Source organism: Mustela erminea, chromosome 20, assembly GCF_009829155.1.
Source record: "Mustela erminea isolate mMusErm1 chromosome 20, mMusErm1.Pri, whole genome shotgun sequence".
NCBI classification, from domain to species: domain Eukaryota; kingdom Metazoa; phylum Chordata; class Mammalia; order Carnivora; family Mustelidae; genus Mustela; species Mustela erminea.
Window position 1 is genome coordinate 12,923,332 of NC_045633.1, and position 18,990 is coordinate 12,942,321.

General features: G+C 44.2%; 1 protein-coding gene across 1 annotated transcript in view; it reads right to left on the reverse strand.

The window, feature by feature from the left end:
* ERCC4 (ERCC excision repair 4, endonuclease catalytic subunit) overlaps nt 1-18,301 on the reverse strand; it is a 31,206-nt gene extending 12,905 nt beyond the window's left edge. Inside the window, exons 1-8 of the mRNA XM_032327718.1 lie at nt 18,051-18,301; nt 16,223-16,403; nt 10,763-10,958; nt 9,598-9,805; nt 6,483-6,663; nt 5,361-5,489; nt 4,304-4,414; nt 1,393-1,990 (exon numbers count right to left, since the gene is read on the reverse strand). Coding sequence (XP_032183609.1) covers nt 1,393-1,990; nt 4,304-4,414; nt 5,361-5,489; nt 6,483-6,663; nt 9,598-9,805; nt 10,763-10,958; nt 16,223-16,403; nt 18,051-18,257 — 1,811 coding nt within the window. The 5' untranslated portion in view covers nt 18,258-18,301. The remainder of the gene's footprint in view (nt 1-1,392; nt 1,991-4,303; nt 4,415-5,360; nt 5,490-6,482; nt 6,664-9,597; nt 9,806-10,762; nt 10,959-16,222; nt 16,404-18,050) is intronic.
* Nucleotides 18,302-18,990: the final 689 nt, after the last annotated feature.

Sequence of the window (18,990 nt, forward strand, 5' to 3'; positions counted from 1 at the left end):
GACGGAGGGAGGAGTGGAACTCTTGGGTCTCTTCCGACTCCGCCATTTTGTTTCCAAATATCACACTATTCCATTCTTAGGCAACCAAGAACTTGGGAGCACACAAGCTATCTACAAAGCTGATCAGTAGCAAAGTCTGAAAAATTTACCTATAATTGCCTATAATTCTTTGACCAGCTTCATCTAATCTCTTCATCCTGTGTTATTTCTGACCTACCTGCTCTGTTCATCTCTGTTCTGGAAAGGGTGCATTAGTTAAGCTGCTAGCAAGGTTTCTTTTGGCTCCGCTTCTGGTTCAGCCTGAGTTCAGGATATTAATTTTGCTGTTAATTTCCCTCAGATAATTGGAGGCCCAGAACACTATATTCTTTGAGAGGCATCATTTTCTCATCTGATATTTCTGTAGATTTTTTATCTGCTATTTCTTGAAACTCAAGAAAACTTAGTACAATAATTCCCCCAAATACTTGCGTTTTATGTGAATGTAATTTAAAGTCACTTCTTGAAATTTATAAGGATGACATTTTAGAAGATCAAAGCCATTTAGCTGAGTCAAAGTCACAGTACTTTTTGGTACAAGTGAGGATAGTATACATTTCCCAGACTTGGTCAGATACAGCACCCCATAAGCTAGGACCAATGCGGAAAGGAAACAGTACTGAACAACAGAGCAGCAAGTAACCTGAACACAGACAGTTTCCTAGATTCGTTGTTTTACTACATCTGACATCCTTCCTTTGCCAACTTCCCAGGTTGACCAGGAAGCGAGAAGGATTCATAAATGGTTATGACCTACGTCACAACAGAATGTTAAAGAAAATCCACGTGTAACGGGTAGGCCATCTGTGGTAAAGCCTAACAAACCATGAAACTGAAACCTTTAGAAGAAGCGGTACGATAGGGTATTACTGAGCCATTCACTGCGACATGGGTGGACCGAGAGGGTAGTATGCTAAGTGAGATAAGCCAGACGGAGATTGACAAATACCATATGATTTCACTTATATGTGGTATCTTAAAAAAAAAAAAAAAGAATAAACAATAAGAGAGAAAACAGACTCAAAGAGAAAACATGACGATGGTTGTCAAAGAGGGGTAGGGGTGGGGAGAAGGGGCAAAATGGGTGAAGGGGATGGAGAGGTACAAACTTATAAATATGCCACGGGGATGAAAAGAATGACATAGGGAATGTGACCAAAAATATTGCAATACGCTTGTCATGGTAAGCATTCGGTAGCATACAGAATGGTTGAATCACGATGTTGTTAAACCTGAAACTAATTTACTATGTGTCAACTGTGTGTGTGTATGCGTATACATATATAGGTATGTATATACAAAAAAAAAAAGAGAGAGAGAGAGAAGAAACGGCTCATATTCTTTAGAACTTGCCTCAGAGGCTTCCCAGGCCTGCTCGCCCTGTAAATCTCGAGCTGGCGAACGAACGTGAGCTCGGCGTCGTACAGAACCACGTATCTTGGCTCCACCTCATGGAGCACCCTTGTCAGAGCGTAGGGGTCACTACAGCCCAGGAGCGGATGCAGAATGGTCAGCGGGTCTTTCAGGAGTCCATATGCAGCGTCAGAGGACAAGTTCAAGTCAAATTCCTCGTGCTTGATTTCTTCTAAGGAGCTCTCTGGGCTACTGCCTGTGTCCCGAGGCCCGCCTTCCTTGACATCCCCTTCCTCTTCCGGTTCGTCAGACTTCCCCATCATCTGAGTTAAGGTCAACCTTCGCTTTTTCTTTTTGAGAGTCCTTTCTTTGGTGGCAGCCCTCTGTTTGTTTTGGGGGTCTTTAGGCCTTTTGTTCGATTTCGCCATTCTCTTCGGGCTGTCCTCACGTCGAAATTTCATCCACACTTCTTCGGCTTTGCTATCCTTCTCGAAGGTTTTCCTGTACAGCCTCAGCAAGAAGGCCTCTGCTCCGATAGTGATGTACTCTCTCAGCTGGGAACACGTGCGGTCGTCGCTTGCACAAATGAGTACTTGACCTAAAATTACGCAACAGTGTTATGTTACTATGACCTCACGTGTCCCCCTGTTCCCTCCCTGGCTGGCCCCTGCCTCTTCCCTCCCTCCCCACAAAGAAAACACGTCTTACCCCTTGGCGGTAGGATACAACATTCACAATTTGCTTAAAAGGGTCTCAGATGCTTATCAAATGTTTTCCCTCTCTGAAAGGATTAGTTAAATCTTTTGAGTAAAGTTGAAGCCAGAAACATTTAGTCTTATGAAAGCGTACCCTGATATAATGGAGGCTTTACAGAAGCTCTTTTTAATTAATAATTTTCCAGAGGATTTGATATACCAAAATAAATTCCAAATGGATTATAGAGTCAAATGTTAAATATTAAATCATAAAAAAGGTGACTATTCTCCACCTCTCTGGATGGATTTGAGTTTCTCTGCTTAAAAGCAATGGAAGACATCTCACAGAAGACTGATATCTATAATCTAAACAACTGTGCATTAAGAAAGCTAAAGACGAGGGGGTGCCTGGGTGGCTCAGTCCTTCAGCATCTGCCTTCGGCTCAGGTCATGATCCCAGAGTCTTGGGATTGAGCCCCACATCAGGCTCCCTGCTCAGTGGGAAGCCTGCTTCTCCCTCTCCCGCTACCCCTGCTTGTGTTCCCTCTCTCACCGTGTCTCTCTCTGTCCAAATAATAAATAAAATTAAAAAAAAAAAAAAAAAAGCGAAGACAAAAAACCAAATTTCCAAAACAGCCATCATAAGTGACGGTGTCTTTAATATATAAAAAGCCAATACAAATTGTGAACATAGTCTAAATTGGCAAAGGAAAAAAAAAATTGACAAAAGAGGAAAAACATTTAAGAAAACAGTGAGCTTACCTAGCACCAAATTTCAAATGAGGACATTTTTCTCCAATCAAATTGATAAAACCATTACACATACATAGGTATACATAAACATGAACATAGAGAGAATCTCCAGTCATTGTGTGCTAGCTGAAAGGGAGATGAGCTCTGAGGCGCCTGGGTGGTTCAGTTGGTTGTGACCCACTCTGGATGTCGGCTCGGGTCACGGTCTCAGCGTCGTGGGACTGGACCTCACGTCGGCCTCCGCACACAGCATGCAGTCTACTTGAGATCTGTGGCCCCTCCTCCCTCAACCTGCTCTACCTCTCTAATAAGTAAATTAATCTAAAAAAATGAAAGAGATGAACTTCTATGCTGCTAAAGGAAATGAAAATTCATAAAAACTTTGTACAAGTCAAATGTGGTAATACATCTCAAGAACGTTATCATTTGACTCGCTAATTATATACCCAGAAATTATATCTGCACGATGACCTTAAACAGTGTGAAGCAGAAAATACATAGAAGAAACCCTGGAACCAAATATGCCCATGTGACTCCCAGACATCATTTTGTTCCCATTCTCTTTTTTTCTTCCTACTTAGCAATTTTCCTAAGTGAGCATGCAGGATTTTGGGTCTTTAATCACAGTACTGCAGGTTCTGGGATAACATCACCAGCACATTTACTCAGATAAGAGTTATGCACTTGTCTGTGCTGATATATAGGAGTTCAAAGTCTCAATGGATTTTTTTTTTAAATCTAGTTTTATTTTATAACAGGTTTTATTTTTTTTTAATGTAGTTCAGCTTTGTCTCCTGTGCTAATCTACTAGTATATTCATGTTTGAAGACAGCAGCCCTGAAATCTGGAATTTTTTGGTGGGGGGCGGAGGGCCTAGTCAATGCTGCTCCATAGAACAGTTAAGACTTTTTGGAAAGATGCTTGCTGAGAATAAAGCAAGCCCATTAGCTTTCTCCTTGGGGATTCCAGATTGAAAGCCTGGTGAACGTGTACGTGGAGATTAACTGCCTCTTTAAATAGAAGTCCTGAGAAGAAAACCAGCGAAAAAGCCCGCCATCATGAATATGCAAGGATTCAACCTGGAGAAAATCACATCAAACAAACAGAAAACGAGGCTGCCACTAGGATTTCAGTGTTCCTTTGGCATTCATTTTTTTACATTTTATAAACAAAATCATAGTAAGTTTTTTTTTTAAGATTTTATTTATTTATTTGACAGAGAGATCATCACAAGTAGGAGGAGGGGCAGGCAGAGAGAAAGGGGGAAGCAGGCTCCCTGCTGAGCAGAGAGCCCAATGTGGGGCTCAATCCCAGGACCCTGAGATCATGACCTGAGCCAGAGGCAGAGGCTTAACCCACTGAGCCACCCAGGTGCCCCCATAATAAGTTATTTTTAAAGAGCTAACAAAGAAGACTCATTTGCTCCATGTTGAAAGCAAATGTCACCATCTCTTTCCTCCTACCTGGACCACCAAGGGCTTCGCTCTCCTTATTCTCTGCCTCAATTTCTTTCAGTACTTCGGTTAATGCTTCCCACTTGGGGTTGCTTTCTAGGACCAGTTCCTTTTTTGTTTCTGTATAGAAATAAAAGTTCAACCTCATTCTACGTGATAACATTGATCCATAAAACATTTCATAGCCTTTCAAAACAATAGATGACACGGGTATCCTTCCAAAAGCCCCTTCCTTTGAGCCTCTTTCCGGAGGCCAGATACAATCTTCTTTCTTGAAAAAGATCTATTTATTAAGGTCTAAATGAAACACACTCCAGACCAATGTTGATAGAGGCCTCACAGCGCCCTGAGAGCAAGTTACATGCACGGTCACGAATTAGAGAAGACTCTGTGTTTTCGGCAACAGTGATGCCAGATAAAAGAGGCTACTTAACAGGAAAGAATCAGTACAGTCATGGTATTTATTATTTCTAAAATCCCCATGACAGTCATGATCCTGAAGATGGGATACAAGTAGACAGCAATCAAATGTTTCTGGGAGTACTCAGACACATCAATAACACGGTTAACTTCTGAACTAGACCTTTGAATGATATAGAATGTCAGCATCAACCCTATCCAATGCCTTTAAAAAAAAAACAATGATATTTATTATATCTACTAGATAAGGGTTGGAATAAAATCCATACTTGCCACATTCTAGTATATTTATTTTTTTTTTAAAGCTAAAAGGAATGTTAAACATTCTGTTAAGACTTTAAGGTGCCAAAAGTAGTTATTACTCTGAAGTTTAAAAAAGAAAATCAATCTGTAGCTCTTATGTAGTGGTGAGAATACTCTTCACGGATGCTTGGCACTTGTTACTTGGAATCCCCTGACAATGGATTCTAAGACTTGCTGTGCTGGATACTTTTCACATACATTGCATATAACATATATTTAATATATGGGCACAGGTCTTTCACATGGCTGAAAGATATTTAATATTAATACACTGACTTCATAAGAATTCCCACACCAAATATTTCAATAAAGGACACAGTTAAAGATTAAGCCTATAAGATACCTTGTTCTTCTTTAATCTCTGTTTTTTCAGACATTTTGCCTTTTTTGTTCATTTTGGCATCTGGAAGATGGTAAACCCTTGCTCGAGCATTTACAAACATTGAGGTGCTGGAGTCAAGAAACAGCCAACCTAATACGAAACGTTAAAAAAAAAAAAAAAGTCTTCAATTTAGGATGAATTTTAAAGTCTCTGATGGTCACATGCCCTATAAGGACAACTGTCCGCCATCTTGTTCTCGTCTGAACCACACCTTCTCCCTTACTGTGGCCTCCATCACTGCTTGGTTAGACCAGTGGTTTTCAAAGTGTGGCCTGCTGATCTCTGGAGGTCACTGGGATGTTTTCAGGGGGTCTGGACATCAAATCTATTCTCATAAGAATACTGACTCATTGTTTAATTTTTTCCCCACTGTGTTGACATTCCCAATGATGATGCAAAAGCATTGCTGGGTAATAGTGCTGGTGCCCGAGTGTACTCAAGGGAGGGGAACCAAAGCGGACTAGCAGTCAATGTATTCTTCATTGCTACGCATTTGTAGTTTATTACTTAAGAATGTCCCTGACGAAGAGGTAACAATTATTAATTGTATTAAATCTTGGCCTCAGGGGCCCATGACTACTTGAAAATCGGTGGTCTAGTCAAACAGTGACAGAGGACAAAATAACTGAGGCAGATGTGGTTGGTAGAAAAACAAGATGGCGGCCAGTTGTATATGTATGTTTCCCTGCAAATCTCTTCAGTCTTCAGCAGTCTGGCTGATGAAACCCTAAAGCCCCTTGCTAATTCTTTGAAGAAAATGAAATTTGAAGTTCTTAACAACAAAACTTCCAGCACACAACCTATTTCTAAGTTGGGGACTGCCTGTAATATACAGAGTCTTTTCTAGAAATAAAATCGCCTGGAATGGATATGAATATTTATTATTATACAGAACAGAAGTTAAGTAGGCGGAAACATTAGCTATCAATAAAACCTACATCCTTGCGCTATGAACATAAAATGTAATTTGAAATCTCAGTATACCACGTAGTTGAATATAGCACTCCCTACATCTGATTCCTCAACAAAATCCAACACTTTATTCAAATCAGCTCCCATAATATCAGTATTTTTATCTCCCACCTGAATTCTGACCAAAAGCCTTCTCTGTGGCTCTCAGAGATTCCAGAAGGTTAAGGAACGTGATACAATCATACTGAGAGAGATATTGCAGCAAAGTTCGTAATATTTTCAAGTCCTGAACCAGGGACTTAGTCTTGGCTCCAAGCTGGTGCCACAAAGGATCCAGATAATGGCGTATTGTCTAAAACAAGAATAAAATGTAGTATTCCTAAAAATATGTTCCATATAGCTATTATTAATACCAATTATACTTTCAATGAATATTATCCCCATATACCTAAAGACGCTTAGGATGGTAAATTTTATGTTCTGTCTATTTTATCATACACACAAAAAAACTCCCAACAGCATCTCCCAAGAAAGTGGATAGAAAATTTCAGTTCATAAGATTCTAATTACAGTGTTTAAATTTTCAAAGATAAAGCAGAGTGTCTTATTCATAGAATCTTTGTGATCAGAGAGTCAATTCATGGTTATTCATACGCACCTTTTTAGAAGAATAGGCCTGATAAACATCAAATAACCAGTCATTTGTTTGTTTTTTAAATCTTTTTATTTATATATTTATTTATTTATTTATTTGGCAGAGGGAGAGAGAGAGAGAGAGAGAGATCACAAGTAGGCAGAGCAGCAGGCAGAGAGAGGAGGAAGCAGGCTCCCGGCTGAGCAGAGAGCCCAATGCGGGGTTCAATCCAGGACCCTGAGATCATGACCTGAGCCGAAGGCAGAGGCTTAACCCACTGAGCCACCCAGGTGCCCCCAGTCATTTGTTTTTATGAAGGGTCAAAGTGTGTTGCTTAAACGTATTGATTTCTGCCAAGCTTGGCTGTGACCCTATCCTAGAGAGAGAAAAATGTGGCATCCAGTTGGAAAGGGAACAGAGGGCATATACCAGGGAAAGTACACGTACCAAATTAAATAACAATGTGCCTTATTTGGTGGTGTAAAAGATTTACTTCTTTTTTTTTTTTAATGTGATTCATGGATGGGAAAATACTTGTTAAATTAACAGTGGACTAAACATGAATTTTTTTAAGACCCCCCAAAATAGGGGCGCCTGGGTGGCTCAGTCAGTTAAATATCCCAATCTTGGTTTTGGCTCAGGTCATGATCTCAGGGTGATGAGATCAAGCCCTGCATTGGGCTCTGTGCTCAGTGCAGACTCTGCTGGAGATTCTCTTTTCCCCCACTGCTCCTTCCCCTGCTTTCTCTCTCTCTCAAATAGTGTAAATAAATCTTTTTTAAAAAGTTGCCAAGGTACAGAATATCTTTTTGTATAGACTATAGAAATATCTACAAACCCACAGCTATATATGTGTGTGTATACACACACACACACACACACACACACACTCCTTCACAAACTGATTTTGTAACTAAAAAGGATAATACTTATAGCATGCTATAGAAGCTACAGACGCTGTATTACTCTGCAGCATCTTATCTAACAAAATTAATACTCAGCAGGAGTAATATTTGGATGGCTGTATAATTTATTGTCCAAAATGGGACTCTTGTGAAAATGAAATTATATTATTAATCATTATTCCAGGAGAACAGGTAGATGCTATAACTGTCCTAGACCAAATGGAACATATAACTGAATACCTGCTGGGTAAAATCATCTACAAAAGTTAAATTTTCTTTCTTTCTTTCTTTTTTTTTTTTTTTAAAGCTATGGGGTTTCTTTTCTTTCTTTTTTTTTTAAAAGATTTTATGTACTTTTTTGACAGAGAGAGACACAGCGAGGGAGGGAACAGAAGCAGGGGGAGTAGGAGAGGGGAAAGCAGGTTTCCCACTGAGCAGGGAGTCTGATGCGGGGTTCAATCCCGGGACCCTGGGATCAAGACCTGAGCTGAAGGCACACACTTAATGACTGAGCCACCCAGGTGCCCCCCAAAGTTAAATTTTCTAACAAGATGCAAAGTTATGTCTGCATTTACATTTGGTGTCTAAAAGAACATCCAAAATAATACTTTGACCTTTACTAGCCAGGGAATGGTAAGCAGAAACTTAGTACAAAAATATCAGGTTATATTTTGTTTTTTTTTCTAAGAACATATACATTCTATTAAAAGGACATGAAGGTTTGTTTTTGATCATTTTTCTTTAAGGACACAGGAACAGAACACATGAAATTAGTTTCGTGTATCGTTATTTCACAGTAAAATGACTTATTGGAAGAATTAGAGATGTGAGGAGTTCAATTTTTCCTGCTTAATAATCACTATATTATTTCCAGTGAGAGACTGATTCAGAGTTTAAAAGATAGGAATTTGTTCCACCAAAATATGAAAAAAGAAAAAACGCTGCCCAGAATTTTTTAAAAGTCAGCATTTTCTGGATCTACAGTTCAATCTTTGACATTTATATAACTGTATTAATTCATCTATGATTTAAAAAAAAATCAGTTAGAGGGGCACCTGGGTGGCTCAGTTGGTTAAGATTCCGACTCTTGATTTCAGCTCAGGTCATGACCTCAGGGTTGTGAGATCGAGTCCCACATTGGGCTTCAGGCTCAGCATCAAGTGTGCTTGAGATTTTCTCTCTCTCTCCCTGTGTCGTTCCCCCTCCAAACGCATGTGGACACGCTCTCTCTCTCCAAACAATCCCCCAGTCCCCCCAAGTCAGTTAGAATAGAAGGTCTTTGAATTAAGGTCTTACTTAATCTTACCATTTTCTCAATTCAAAATGTAATTTTAAGAGATCAAGGTTCACATTCCTCAGTAATGAAAATTCATCCCAACTATTTTTATTCCAAACAAAAGATCATAAATCATGGAGCATTCTTATGTAAAACTCTTCTACCTGTAGATATCCAAATGCGGTCATTGCAGAGCAAAAAAGGTTACGTATCCCTTTCTAAATTATATTTAAAATACGATAATCACTGCATAACTGCAAAAATCAGGGTTCTGCTTTTACGTTGGCCCATGTATTTTACTACAAATTGCTGCTTTCCAGAAAACCAAAGAAGCTACCCTTGAATCAGCTCCAAATTAATTCTAAAATAACAGCAAATTCCTACTAAGGACACTGCAATCACAAAAATAACTTGGATTCTTTAAAACTACAACATCACAAACGGTGCTTAAGAGGAAAAGAAACGGAGTACCTTGTCAAAGGGTTTTCCGATAGCATTTTCTAGAGACAAATCTTCCACTTCGAGGGACGGGTTATGGCATTTGAGCTCCTTCAGACACGCGTTTAAAATGTCCAGTATGGCAGTCTGAATGGCGAGCATGGCGGGCGTCATGGAAACGTGAATTTCTACAACTTCAGGTTTGTGCTGTTCTAAAAACGAGTTTACTGCTACGTGGAACCTACAGAGACAAATAGTTTTCAAAGATTTTCTCCAGTTTCAAGAGCTGTGTATTTCTGGTTTGGGTTTAATACTCTCATAGATCTTTTGTTTTTTTTTTTCTCTTTCTTTCTTTTTTTTTGTAAATGGAATTAAGACACAAAATAGAAAGCAAAATGGCAATGCCTTCAGGGAATACTTTCAACCTCAAAGAATGGATATTATTATTCAAATAACGGGGGGGGGGGGTGTCAGCAGGACTTTTGTCTGGGCGGAACCCAGCTCCTGGTTTTCAAACAAGTTCTACTGGAACCAGTCACGCCCACTGTTTATGGACTGTCTACAGCTGCTTTGCTGCTGTAACAGCAGAGCTGGGTCATTGTGACAGGTCACGTGGCCAAGAAAGGTAAAACACCATGGTAAATGCTCTTAAATGTCATATAGTAAAACCAAAATACCTATTAGCATAGGCATACGGTGACGGAACACCACCACCTTAGGGTTTTTTCTAGACATTGGCATCAGTTCTTCCAGAATCTTTCCATTCTATTCCCCGATGGGTAATTTTCAAAGTGAAGTGGGGATCTTAGCCAACAAATCTACGGTTCAGCTAAAGCTGTTGTACCTGTGAACCTCTAGATTACCCCAATGGGTAATTTTCAAAGTGAAGTGGGGATCTTAGCCAACAAACCTACGGTTCAGCTAAAGCTGTTGTACCTGTGAACCTCTAGATTTCTTCCTCGGGGAGCAAGAAGGAGCACAAGGGGCCGCCCTTGGACAGATGTGATGGGCTATCGGGAAAATAACCAGCAAATCTCTGTCTCCTTGTAAAGGAACCACGGGGATGGGGACCACCCGCTTCTCCTTGATGCCCTTGTTACGAACCTGGCAATCAGGTATCAGGTCAATGACAGTACCCTTTACGTCGCGTTAAAGTGCGCAGGTCATTTACGGCAAGTTGTGGCGTGGCGCTGTTTACCTTGGCCACAGGTAGAGCTTCCCTACGAAGAGATTCCTCATCACTCTTTCCACGTGGCAAAAACCAGTATCGAAGGCGACAGCGTTGTCTGTGAAGGCCTTGATAAAGCCACGCTTGTTTTTCTGGCGGAACAGGCGCAAGATGAAGGCTTCTTGACAAGACTCGATTATCCTGTGAGCTCTGTACACCAAGATACCTGTGAGGAGACCACAGTCGAGGGCGGAGCGGTCATGGAACCGGCGGTCATGGAGCCTCCTGCTCGTCTCCATTCGCTCATTCACCGCGTGTCTCCTGCGTCCCTGCTCGGGCACGGGCAGGCACTGGTTTTGCGGGGGGGACGCAGCAGTGGGCACACAGACGTAAATCCCTGTCCTCGGGGTCCTTACGACGCACAGGACAAACACGTGGAGTGCTTAGGTTATAGAGTGCTAAGTGCTGGCGGGGGAAGAAATGAATCGGAGGAGGAGGATTAGAGGAGAGATGTCTGGGGGCCGCTGGGGGGCGGCCAAGGCTAGCTGGAAATGAGGGGCGAGTCCTGCCACCACGTGCACCAAGAGAGCTCCAGGCTGCGGGGGCAGTAAGAGCAAAGGCCTTGGCGTGGGGGGTGTCTGGCCTGGGGGGAGAATTTCTGAGAGCTTGGTGGGTGGCTCCCTGACTCTCCTTTTATGGCTGAACCAGATGTGGCCTACGTAAAAGAGCAGTGATTCAGAAGTCTGGGCAACATCTGCATCACCTAGAAGAGTAATTCCATTTTGGAATGGGAGTATATTCAACTGAGAGGTAAATTAGTCCATTAAAATAAAAACCGTTGGGGCGCCTGGGTGGCTCAGTGGGTTAAAGCCTCTGTCTTCGGCTCAGGTCATGATCCCGGGGTCCTGGGATCGAGGCCCGCATTGGGCTTTCTGCTTGGCAGGGAGACTGCTTCCCTCTCTCTCTCTGCCTGCCTCTCTGCCTACTTGTGATCTCTCTGTCAAATAAAATCTTTAGGGCGCCTGGGTGGCTCAGTGGGTTAAGCCGCTGCCTTCGGCTCAGGTCATGATCTCAGGGTCCTGGGATCGAGTCCCGCATCGGGCTCTCTGCTCAGCAGGGAGCCTGCTTCCCTCTCTCTCTCTCTCTGCCTGCCTCTCCATCTACTTGTGATTTCTCTCTGTCAAATAAATAAATAAAATCTTTAAAAAAAAAATAAAATCTTTAAAAATCAATAAATAAGATAAAATAAAAACCATTAATGAATGTATTTACTATACCTGTGTTTCGGGGTAGTGTGACTGACACCTCTGGGATAACAAAAACAAGGACAATTACTGCATTTCTTTATAAAACAAGAAAACTGGACCAGATAATCTTTCATATGTGAATATAATAAAACCATACAATATTATACGTACATATGCCACTTTGATGTGGTTTGGTTAGTGATAAATGAGGAACACACATGACATGAGAGTGCACAGACATCATTTCTGAATCAAAAACTCAATTATTCATGATGATTCTCAGTCTCATAGACCTACAACAAGCCATTAACTGATATATAAATTTGTCATAAATGTGCTTATTTTTGTACCAATTCACATCACTCCTAGGGTCTGGGAAATGACATTGACAGTGATTTGTGACCCCTTCTTCTGCTAGTTCAGTGAGCCCAATTCAGATGCTCCTGTTTCAGTGTTCAAATTCTGGATTGACGTGGATGAAGCTAGAATGTATTCTAGCTAAGCAAATGGTTTTTCAGGTATAGTAGAAATTAACAGTGTTATTTAGGAATCTGTAGAGAAAGGATTTTCAATAACTACAATATGTACATGTAACAAATTTACTACTGAGCAAGGATTCTGGGCCTAGTCGTTGGGCTTTCCAAGTACTTTCCTAGATTATGCTTGCTGGCCTAGATTGAAATATCCCATAAGGTTAAAGTAATGAAAGGAAACTTCTAAAGGAAAGATGAACCTCAATTTAAGGAAATGCAGTGCTCCAAGACTGTCATTCTTGGGGTGCCTGGGTGGCTCAGTGGGTTAAGCCTCTGCCTTCGGCTCAGGCCATGATCTCAGGATCCTGGGTTCGAGCCCCGCATCGGGCTCTCTGCTCAGCAGGGAGCCTGCTTACCCCCCTCTCTCTGCCTGCCTCTCTGCCTACTTGTGATCTCTCTGTCAAATAAATAAATAAAATCTTTAAAAAGAGTAAGAAAAGACTGTCATTCTTTAGAAAACCCAGGAAATGGGTTTTGGAGGAAATGGAGGAATGGAACTATTCCATCCCAGGTGCAGGGGTTAGGTACTCTAGTGGATTGTTTTCATTTAATACTCACGAGACTTCTATGAGATACATATAACTATGAGACCAGGAGAGGGCAACAAGTTGATCAAAGTTATCCAACAAGCAATGGGAGACTAAAGGTTCCAAACCGGCGGCGGGGGGGGGGGGTGTCTGACGGTTTTTCCTAAGTGACAGCACCTGTAGACTCCTCCCCACTCCCCGACCCGCACCACCACTTTAAAAACCAGCAACAGGAAAACATAAGCAGGCGTGCATGGGTGGCTCAGGTGGTTAAGCATCTGCCTTCAACTCAGGTCATGATCGTGGGGTCCTGGGATCGAGTCCTGGATCGGGCACCCTGCTCAGTGATGAGTCTGCTTCTCCCTCTGCCTCTGCCCCTACTCGTTCTCTCTCTCTCTCAAATACATAAAAAAATTTTTTTTTAAAGATTTTATTTATTCATTTGACAGACAGAGATCACAAGTAGGCAGAGAGGCAGGCAGAGAGAGAGGAGGAAGCAGGCTCCCTGCTGAGCAGAGAGCCCGACACGGGGCTTGATCTCAGGACCCTGAGATCATGATCCGAGCTGAAGGCAGAGGCTTTCACCTACCTCAAATAAATAAAATCTTAAAAAAAAAAAAAGAAGAAAGAAAACACAAGCAGGCTGTATTACTGGGGGCAACTGCAGTCTCACAAAAGCCTATCTACATTTCAATCTGATGCTCCCAGGACAGCTTTGTGCCATACTGAACTGTCATTACCTCTTTCCATCTGTCTCCTCCACTGAACTGCTCACCACACCGTCTCACTGATCTTTCTACCATCAGCCCCTACCACGTTCCTGCCAAACAAGGGACCCTTAGTAAATTTAATGTTTGCTGAATGAACTTAAAACTGAATTACTGCACTGGGGGCACCAAACTAACATGTAACTTTTTTTTTTTTTTTCAAGTTTGTCATGGAAAGTGTGTCCTGAGTTCTATTTGGAGGTGCTAGAGCCGTTTTGGCAATGCAAGCCTCCTGTCCTGTCTTTCGAAAGTACCATTCAGGGTACCTGTGTACACACTTCTCTCACTGCTGAGGTGCTGTACTTGGCAGGGACCCTTGCGTGGGTGCGGTGGTGATTTTCATAGGTAGTGACGGGGAAAACTGGGGCAGGGGGCATTCAGAACCTTCCAGAGGGTTACATGCTTCAAGGACTGCTGTTTGGTGTGTGAGAGCCATGGGGAAAGTGCCAGGGGGAGCCTCTGGGGGACAATACCTCCAGAGTGCAGAATCTGAAGGGATTCACTTCTGGCCTTCATGGGCGTTCCATTCAGCCAAGCGGCAGCAGCAGCCCCAGCTTCATTAAGGGTTGGGACATGTTCAGAAATGGATATGGAATTTTGCGCTTTTAATTAGGGGCTCCCTATAAGCTATGAGCTGCATGTTTCTTTGATTCATTACTGCTCTCGGCCTAATTGGGGCGAAGGTTTACTAAAAGTCAGAGCAATACTGACATCTAGTGGTGGTTCCCGTGCGTTGCCCTCCCTCCCCATTTTATCCACTTAAAAAATAAATGCAAAACCAGGCCGAGAAGAAAGCAGCAAGCAGGAAAAGACTTTCCGATGTTTCAGAATTTCTGGTGATGAAAAGCCAATATTTTTTGTTTTTTGCTATTCTCCACTGTTTAGTATGTCCCAGGTGCAATACTAAAGCCATTTATTTTCACTCACTTAATCCTTAATGATAACTCTGGGAAGTGCTATTTTCTCAATTTAAAAAAATGAGAAAAAGAAAAATAACTCGAGGCTTATAAAAATTAAGTAACTTGCCTGTAAGTCGTGGCATCATCCTTCAAAGCCAGGTGAGTCAGACCTCACCGCCTGGGCCCTGGCTGATGGCAATTATAAATGTTACAAAACTAGGGGCGCCTGGGTGGCTCAGTCATTAAGCGTCTGTCTTCAGCTCAGGTCATGATCCCAGGGTCCTGGGATCCAGCCCTGCATCGGGCTCCCTGCTTGGCGGGAAGCCTGCTCCTCCCTCCCCAACTCCTCCTGCTTGTGTTCCTGTTCTCACTGTCTCCCTCTATCAAATAAACAAAATCTTTAAAAACAAAATAAAATAAAATACAATAGAATAAATGTTACAAAACTATAACAACACTGATCTTCAATCAGTTTACCATGAACCACGTAAAGCATTCGTTCATATATTTATTCATTAACTATTTCTTGAGGGTCTTCTAGGTTCCGGGCCACAGTGGGAAGTACGATTATGAATATTACAGTTTCTCTGCCTTCCAGAAGTTCACTGGAAGTCACAGCATACTCATGCATCCTTTTGTCCAACAAATGTGTGTACCAGTTACTTAGCCTGGGATGAACAAGTTGTCCCTTGTACTTAAGAAGCTTGTTATCTCATGAGCGGGACAGACAAACAAACAGGCAAAGATAACGTGGTGTTCTTTAGTGCTAGGACTGGGGAGAAGCAAAGCGAAATCTGAGGGCGGCAAGGTAAGGCCCCCACGTTAGCTTTGGGGAAAACCAGAAAAGGGTTCCAAAAGAACGAATAATAATGAAAAAAAATTCCTTTTCCATATTAATTCTAACAAAAATGAAACCATACTTCTCAAAATAATTAAGCAACTGCTTGGTTTAATTTCAAATCATGGAGGGAAAAAAAACCTCTTTCAAGGGAAAACCAAATATTTCAGGAAATATATAAAGAATATTTGTAAACATTTTGAGTCTGATTCAGTTCTTAAAGCAAATACCAGGCAATCACCAAATATTTACCAGATTTGAGCTTAGGAAACCAGGAAGAGTCGTTCTTACTTTACTCACTAATTTAGTTACTTATGCGGGCCACAGATACTTTTTTAAAATTTTTAAAATTTATTTGACAGAGATCACAAGTAGGCAAAGAGGCGGAGAGAGAGGAAGGGAAGCAGGCTCCCAGCCAAGCGGAGAGCCCGATGTGGGGCTTGATCCCAGGACCCTGGAATCACGACCTGAGCTGAAGGCAGAGCCACCCAGGTGCCCCAAGACACAGATACTTTTTAAGCATCTAGAATGTGTCTGGTATTGTGCTAACACCTGGAAGCACAGTGTTGAGCAAAAACATCTAGAAGTGTGCACAAGGAGGTCCTGGTTTCGTTCAGCAGAGGGGACAGATGGAAAAACAGGCCCATTTATGTACAAATAATAAGGTTTCAAATCTTACCGGTAATTAAATCTGAAGGTATTCTATCGGTCAAGAAGTCGACCACAAGTATTCGACTTGTTGCAAATATGACCCCTCCTTGTGTGTAGACCTCATAGCGACTGTTACTGGTGATTTCATTTGTTACGCGGCGAGGGAGGTGCTCGACGCCTTCAATCTTGAGCTGATTGATGAAGTACTCCTAAAGCAAACCAGAGGTGATTAGTAGGCTGTTGAATACAGAGCGGTTTTAATTAGGCTGCAGGTCTTTGAATTTAAGACGAGAGACAATACACTGAAGGAACGAGCGAACCAAGGGGCGACTTTACATCGATCGCCTGCAATCATCTGCCTTTAACTAGGCTTTTATTTTTATTTTTGGGTTTGCACTAAGGAATCCTTGCACCTGAGTTTGTTCTTAGCGCTTTAACAACAACAAAAAAGACGTTTTAAACCCTCGGCTAAAAGCCTGCTGCTGGTTACAAAATAGTTGCCGCCAAAGCCAGGTTTGCAGGCAAGCGGACTGTGCGAGCCCATCACAAAGAATGCTTTTCCCAGGCTGTGTTTTAGACTCTTAGCTCTGTCTCGATCCACCCCAGAGGGGATTTCGTGTCAGTGGCCCCTCGGCCCTTTATATCTTCAGTGGAACCTCTGCTTCCTCTTTGGGGACCCTGTGTTGTGCTAGGTTCTGTGGGAGGTACTGGGGATACCTAGACACATCCGTCAAGGAGTCTGCGGTCATTCTTCTCTGTGGACATCTTCCTCCTGGCCAGCTGCTCTAGCAAGAGGCTCATCAGACTTATCAGACCAGGCTGTGCCACCTCCCAATACCAAGCCCCCATCTTAGCCCAGGCGTATCGGCCTTCTGTCTTCGGTGTCCTCCAGTCCTTAGCCACAGGCACCCATCCCCAGCACCCTCAGCTTCCAGCTCCCTTTCCTTCTAACCCAATGCCCCTCTCCCCACCGAGTTTCGAGTTCCGGCGCACCCCTTCCCTACAGGGCTCTCCCCAGCCTCACACATTACCCTCTGAGACCCTCTGTTCCCCATCACGGATCCCACTCCTACAACCCCAGCAAGCCCCATGATATCCAGCTTTGGGACTCCTCCTCGCTCTGATCTGTACCTTTCCCTACACATCCCTGTATCTGTGTCTGTGTCCTTCCTTAGACATCCCCGTCCTCTTCAGGGACCTCCAATCCTCCCCTCCGCCCCCATGCTCCTCAAATGACTCCCCCACTCCTCTCAGAGCCCCTCCATCCCTCTCAGTGTCCATGCACCCGTGGCAGAGACCTGCAACTGCCTTACGGACCCCCCTTCAAAGCCCTCCCATACGTGTCAGGGACCTCCATCCGCCTCGGGACCCTTCCTACCCTCTGCGTCCTCGAGCTTGCGTCAGGGGACCTGCATCTGACCCCTATTCAAAGCCCTCCCCGCTCCCGTGTCAGGGACCTGCCTTGGCCTCGGGACCCCTCCTACCCTCTGCGTCCCTGCACCCCCGCCAGGGACCTGCATCCTCCTCGGAGCCCCTCGCACCCTCTGTGTCCCCTCCCCACCCCGTGTCAGAAACCTTCATCCACTTCGGGTCCCTTCTCCTCCTCCTCAGCGTCCCCGCACCCCCGCCAGGGACCTGCATCCTCCTCGGGACCCCTCCCACCCGCCGTGTCCTCGAGCCCCTGTCAGGGACCTCCCTCTGCCTGGAGACCCCCGTTCAGGGCTCCCTCCCTCCGGTGCCACGGGCCGGCATCGCCCTCAGAAGCGCCAGGGCCTCGCACCCGCGCCAGGGCCCGCATCGGCTCAGGAGCCCCCAACGGTCTCGGGGTCCCCTCTCCCCCGCGCGGCCGGCCGCACCTCCTCCGCCGGCTGAGTGTTGAGCACCAGCACCAGGCAGGCCGGGTGGCAGTGCAGCCGGAGGAAGTGGTACAGGAGCCGGTCCGCGCCGAGCCCGCGGGCGCACACTACCAGCCCGTCCGCGTCCAGCAGTTCCAGCACCAGCTGCCGCTCATACTCCAGCAGTGGCGCCATAGCTGTCGGCCGAGCCGGCACTCCCGGCTCCATGCGCGCCCTTCCGGGGCCGCGGCCGAAGAGAGCCGAGTCCGGGACGGGCGTGGACCGAGCGCAGCCGAAGAGAGCCGAGCGTGAGCCGAGCGTAGGCCGAGCTCCGCCGAGGAGAGCCGAGCGCGAGCCGAGCGTGGACCGAGCTCCGCCGAGGAGAGCCGAGCGCCAGACGAGCGTCGGTCGAAGGAAGCCGAAGAGAGCCGAGCCCGACAGGGTGAGAGCCCGCCGAGCTCAGCCCAAGAGCCGCCGAAGCCGGGAGGAGCGCGGGCCGAACGTAGCCGAAGAGGAGCCGAGTGGGGCCGAAGAACCGTACAGTCCGGAGAAGGCGCTGGAGCTGCTGGCAGGTGTCATCCCCAGGCCTCAGGCTCCAGCCCCGGTCTGAGAGTGGGGCGGCCTGGATCAACGACTAGCGCTCAAAGCTACCCTAAAGCAAGGAGACGAGAACTAATCCAAGCTAATCGTTAGCGTTCAAGGGCGCCCGGAACGAATAGCCCGTTTCCTACAGCGAGGTTGGAGTCTTACTTTGCAACTGACCTCTGTGTCCCTATTAACATTTTTGGGGGGATAACCAGAATAGTTTACCACTTTCAGGCCCTTGTTTCTCTGCAAAGGTCTTGAATACAAAAAGCTATTTTTCGATTTTTAATTATTTTATTTTTTTAGAGGAATTCTCTGCTTTTTTTTTTTTTTAATGTTATGTCAGTCATCATCCAGTATGTCATTCGTTTTTGAT